We start from the raw sequence: 5,764 nt of genomic DNA, 5'->3' as shown, positions 1-5,764 counted from the left end.
CGACTGTAGCCTATGGAGCTGAAATATCTCAGCAATAGATGAGTTTCTGGTAGCCTTCTCTTAACAATTTCACTACAGCAATAGGAAATAGCCAAACCTGAAACTGAGCCCAAAATGCACTTTACACATGCTCATTGCTGGAAGAAATTAATAAAACTGAAGTTTGTTGACACATACCAAGTTGATACTTTTTGCTACCAAAAGCACATAGACTGGTAGACATAACATATTATCTTTTCCAAGTACTAGTGTCCCATCACAGCACAACTATTTTCCAACAAAGAATCCAATCAAACCGATACATACTACACTGCTCAAGAGCACAGGTACATCTCTCCTGCACTTATAAATTTACAAAACTTAAGTTTGTTGTTACAGCCTGATACATACGAGAACCATTCTCTAATAACTTGTAGCCAAGCCAAGGTACTAAGCTGCTCTTTCTTTGAAATTTCATTCACTGCCTAATTCCAATTCTGACAACGGGCACATTACAACAGCAGCAAATTAAATAGAGCTCGACACAAACAAGTTACACCTCAGCAAGACAAATACCAGAATAAATCACAAACAGTTCGCAATTTCAGCCTACAATACGCCTACAGTTAACTACACTCATAGATAAGATACACACATAGATTAATACTTTGATAAGAAGGGACCACATCGAATCTATGACCCTTCAGCCTTGACCAGTGCAGAACTTGGAGCCTCAGTGGCAGGTGCTGAGTACTGGAGCCAGTCTTTGGCACAGACAATTGCCTCCACAATCTCGGGACGAAGAGAGCTTCTGTAGTCATCAAGCATGCGACTTCCTGTTCCTGCAGAGAATATGGAGGCACCGCTGCTTACCATAGACATTGGAATGGCCAAGATATCACGGGCCATTTTAGAGAGGGTTGGAAACTTGACTGTGTTAAGCTTCCACCAGTCCAGGATATCAAACTCCTGGATACGTGGAGTAAGGGATTCATCCAGGTACTGTTCCAGTTCAGATTTTGAGGGCTGGCTACTCTGGATCTCGGAAAGGTACATATCAAAGTCTAGAAGCCCATCACCAGTGGCAGCAGGAGCTCCATGACTGTTATTCGCATTGGCAGGCCCATTATTAGGTTCGCCGTGCTCGGCATATGCTGGGGTCAGTGGAAGTGGCTGAGCAACATACTCCTTATACAGCTCATGCACAGCATCATTGACCACCTTAACATACTTCGCAGCCTCAGCCCCATAAATCTTGGAGTAACTGAACTCAACAAGCTTCATCTTGAAACGTGGATCCATGACGACAGCAATGGCTAGCACGAGGCTGCAATCTTTCCAGTACTTGTCAAACCTTTCATGCATATCTTTGGCGATGCTACTGAAAATGGGATCTTCATGCCCTGTGCCATTTGATAGTTCTAGCTGAAGTTTCCAGGCTTCATGGAAGAAAAGGTTTGAAGTTGGGTTTGTTGATGCCATGATGCTATGTGCAGAGTCATATAGCAGTTTCAGGTAAGTACAGGCAGCCTCAACTTTCTTCCAATCCTCTCCTGAAGGAGCTTCATTGTAGTTATCATCACAGGTCTCAAGTGTAGTGAAAGCCTGCTTATAATCCAAGGCGGCCAGTAACATCAGATAAGTGGTGTTCCACTGGGTCGTGACATCTAGACAGAGGGTCTTCGTACTGGGAATCTCCAGCTGCAGAGCAATCTCAGCAAATTTCTCTTCACGGGCTGAAGAAGCTTTTATGAACTTTATGCTTTCACGGATATTGTAGATGACACCGTGAATTGAAGCAATGACGTCTTGGGCGACAACATTAAGGATATGAGCGTAGCACCTCACAACAAACAGCTGTCCCTTAAGCATGAGATTGTTCTTGTTGGATAGATAATCCCTCAGATTTGCACTGTAGATGTCATGTGAGGAACAATCGTTATCCAAAGTGATGGTGAATAGTTTGTCCTTCATATTCCAGTCAGAAAGGGTCATGCTAATTGCTTCACTAAGTGCATTCTCTGAGTGAGGAGATGACACCATCATGAAGCTAAGCATTCTTCGGTGTACTTTCCACTCTGAGTCGATAAACTGCCCTGCAAGTGAAACGTAGCCAAGAGTCTGACTCGTTGTCCACAATCCTATGGTGAGGCTGATCCTTCCAGGCATAGTGTTGAATGCTTGAAGCAGGTTCTCTTTCTCTTTCTGATAAACAGCATACACCTCTCCCTCCATCGTATCAACATCCACAATCTTGAAACGTGGCTGCAGGCTCTCAATAAAAGTTCCAAACGCCTGCTGTTGAACAATGTGAAGCGGGTAGTCATGCTGAATGATCATCTTCGCCAGGTATGAGCAACTGCGGTCTTGATCAAAAGCAGCATTTGCATAACCAGTATATCTGTATCGTCTCTTAGTTCGCCGCTCCACAGTTCCCTCACCATCATTGTCAGTACCTCCTGCTGATGGCAGTGCCAGCCTCTGCTCTTGATTCTTTATCTTAGGACAAGAACCCAAGGTGATGTGCCTCTTGAGATGGCTAGTCCCAGCAATCTTTGAGCCCGAGCTGTAAGCAAAGGTTTGCTTGCAGAGGTTGCAGCATGCCCGTGTGACCCCTCCAGCGACTTCTTCGATAGTGAAGTGCTCCCATACCAAGGACTTCTTTCTCCTCCGTCTGGTTCCAGTACGAGGGGTCGTTTCCTCAGCAACGACCAACTCATTTCCTTGCACGAAATCATCACCGTGGACCAACTCATCACCTTGATTGATTTCTTCACCTTGTATCAACTCATCAGCCTGAGCCATATCTTCACCTTGGACCAATTCATCTGTTTGGACCGCCTCATCATTGGGAGCAACCGCGTTTTCTTGGGCCACCTGGGCATCATTGGCAGTCTCCTCAGCCATGCCGATAGGCTAGCAGCTGAACCGTGAAATCTGTACGATATTATAGCATGGTAAAATCAGGACATCATCAAAATACTAAAGTAGTAGCAAAGTAAACTTCAATATGTTAATATTAGTGAACAGATCAATATATTCACAACATGACAAATAGATCATAATTTCACAATACAAAGATGTAGTCAAATGCAAGGAATATTTTACACATGTATCAATGTAGCATGCATCAAGGCACAGCCTCCTATAGATCCAACAGAATCTAGCCCAAGCATGTGCAGTTTTATGAACTCAAAAGCAGAAAGAAATTATAACATGACAAAGAGATGATCCGGAGCAAGAGAGGAAGGGAATGCATCCGAGTTTGGGAGCAGAGGGGAGAGTTTACAGGATGTGGTAGGTGGTGGGCTGGTGGCTGAGATCTGGAGTCCGGACTAGCTAGGCCGAGCAGCAAGTAGGTATGCTAGATTTTGTTTGGTGTCGATGGAACCCAAGAATGCCTGTCAATTCAAATGAACAGAACAAATAAAATCATGAGAGGTAAAATTTAATCACATCAGATCACTTGGTAGTTTCAAGGATAAAATTAAATGAAACTAATCTGTCAGGTAAATTCTCAAAGTTGAACGAATAAAATCATGTGAGGTATAATTTAATCATATCAGATCATTTGGTAGTTTCAAGGATATAATTGAATGAAACTAATCTGTCAGGTAAATTCTCAAAGTTGTCATGACAAACTACACAAGACATCAGATAATTTGCATATTTATAATGATAGGTTCCCGGTGTTTACAGCAGTAGTAAGCTAGTAACCAACAATGAATTTACAAGACAGGATTCAGAGACCATCTGAATAAAAAAAATAACTGTACAATAATGGTATGAGTACTCTAATGGTATTATACCCATGTGCTATTCTACACCAGCTATTACTTAACATTGTTCAGCAATCTGGTAAATTTAGTTCAGTATTTTGACAATTATTTTTGCTAGTAATAGAAGGTGGGTGTAGAATAGCATTATCGTGGTATTATATATAGTAACTAGACAATATAAAGACGGCTTTTCCGATCACTAAAACATAAGATGGTATATATAAGAATCAGAATACATTGCACAAATGGAACATTGCAAGCAATATTTTACACATGTACCAATATAGCATTAGAAATGCAATGGGAAAGTGGACATACAAATATACAATGTCAATGGACCAAGCCCTTGTTTAGATGCGTAAAAGAAAAGCTGTAAAGTATTGTAAAACTTTCGTTTGTATTTGATAATTATTGTCTGGTCATGGGTTAATTAGGCTCAAAAGATTCGTCACGTAAATTATAGACAAACTGTGTAATTAGTTATTTTGTTTAGCTACATTTAATACTTCATGCATGTATTTAAAGATTCAATGTGATGTGGAATCTTGTAAAGTTTTGGAATTTTGAAGGGAACTAAACAAGGGGCAAGCAAAGGAAAAGTCTTAATGCACGTGGTTGAATGTGCGCAAGACCACAAGTTGTAACAGAAAGCAAACACAAGCCCGAAGGATGCACCTCGGTAGATCGACAGGGACTTTGCACACAAGTAGCTGAAGAACAAAATGCCGCCACCTCATGTTCTGTAGCCTTGGGGGGGGGGGGGGGGCAGAACCATGCTCATCTCATCCTTTGCCCAAACCAGTGGTGGTGGTACTAACTTCCTACCATTAAACCTAGCTGGAGTATCAGCCACTGGATTCATGTCGACCATTCAAGCATGACCACCCTCGGCCAGGCACAAGATTCACAAAGATACAGCATCCACGGAATCATTAACTCCAGTTGCTGATGTCTCGACAGAATTTCAGGATCCCGCGCCATAACTTGTAGTTGTACTTACTCGCTACCTCGACATATGAACTAAGAATACACACCCGTACAAGTGAGGTAACGTTACATTTTCACCTCAACAACGAAGTCAAACTGGCACTGTAAATTCCTCAGTGGCGGGCGCAACCAAGTCCCTCGGCACAAACCTAAGCCACGCCCAGCCCAACCCCTAGTAAAATCCCCTTGCGAAACGAAAAGGCTACCGAATTTCCCATATCCCCAGATTCCCCCGAAGGAGAAGAAGATGCAATTGCCCAACCAATAAGAACGGTATGAAAAATACGAGCTCCCAAAACCGGCGCAAATTATGCTCGCACGTAATCCTTAGCGCCAACCGGCGGAGCACTTGAAAGCCCAGAGAAATAAAAAGCCTCCGCGAAAATTCGCACCAGATCTAGACCCATTTCCCCGGAACCCGCTGAGCGAAGACGCCCTTGCGCCCCAACAGATCCGACGAACCGAGCGCGCCAGCGCACGCCAGCTCGAACTGCGACCACCAGATCCAAACCCCGACCGCAAAAAATTTGGGCCGGATTTGGAAGAATATGAGCGGGGGATGGACGAGGAAGGTTTGGAGTTTGGGGGGCTTACGTACGCGGAGGAGCGAGCAGGCAGGCGCAGCGCGGAGGCGAGGCGATCCACCAACTCGGATTATTGGTGGCGGACTGCGGTGCGGCAGGATTAGGGCTCGGCCCAAGAAGGACGAAGGCCGAGCGGGCAAACCCTAGAGTTGTAGATCTCGAGGGGAGGGGAGGGGAGGGGAAACACTGAAACACAGAGAAGGGGGCTGTGACGGCCGGGCGAGGGAGAGTGAGAAAGGGAGGGTTGGTAGCTGGCTGTGCGGGGCACGGGGATCGAATGGGCTCGCGGCCCACGTCGATGGGCCTCCCAGCTGTCGCGAGCTGTGACGCTGATGGTGGGCCAGGTGGGGGCCTCCCGGCGTGGATCGGCTTGGGACTTTGGTCCTGAACCGCACCCGACACTGCTGATAAAAACTTCAAATTTCCGCCAATAGA

General features: G+C 44.8%; 1 protein-coding gene across 6 annotated transcripts; it reads right to left on the bottom strand.

Annotated features, from left to right (window-relative positions):
• Positions 1 to 229: 229 nt before the first annotated feature.
• LOC120676464 (zinc finger BED domain-containing protein RICESLEEPER 2-like) lies at positions 230 to 5,555 on the bottom strand. 6 transcript variants are annotated; one of them, XM_039957743.1, is made up of 3 exons: positions 5,340 to 5,554; positions 3,269 to 3,380; positions 230 to 2,916 (listed from the first exon to the last, which is right to left on the bottom strand). In XM_039957743.1, the coding sequence occupies exon 3, from the start codon at positions 2,884 to 2,886 to the stop codon at positions 673 to 675; it is 2,214 nt and encodes a 737-aa protein (XP_039813677.1). In that variant the 5' UTR covers positions 2,887 to 2,916; positions 3,269 to 3,380; positions 5,340 to 5,554; the 3' UTR covers positions 230 to 672. The 6 variants fall into 6 exon arrangements, with proteins under 6 accessions (XP_039813677.1, XP_039813676.1, XP_039813678.1 ...); XM_039957742.1 differs by having other exon boundaries at positions 5,344 to 5,554; XM_039957744.1 differs by lacking the exon at positions 5,340 to 5,554 and adding an exon at positions 5,138 to 5,293.
• Positions 5,556 to 5,764: the final 209 nt, after the last annotated feature.

The sequence above is a fragment of the Panicum virgatum genome, chromosome 5N, assembly GCF_016808335.1.
Source record: "Panicum virgatum strain AP13 chromosome 5N, P.virgatum_v5, whole genome shotgun sequence".
Classification (NCBI taxonomy): Eukaryota; Viridiplantae; Streptophyta; class Magnoliopsida; order Poales; family Poaceae; genus Panicum; species Panicum virgatum.
This window is presented reverse-complemented; position numbering and strand designations above follow the sequence as displayed.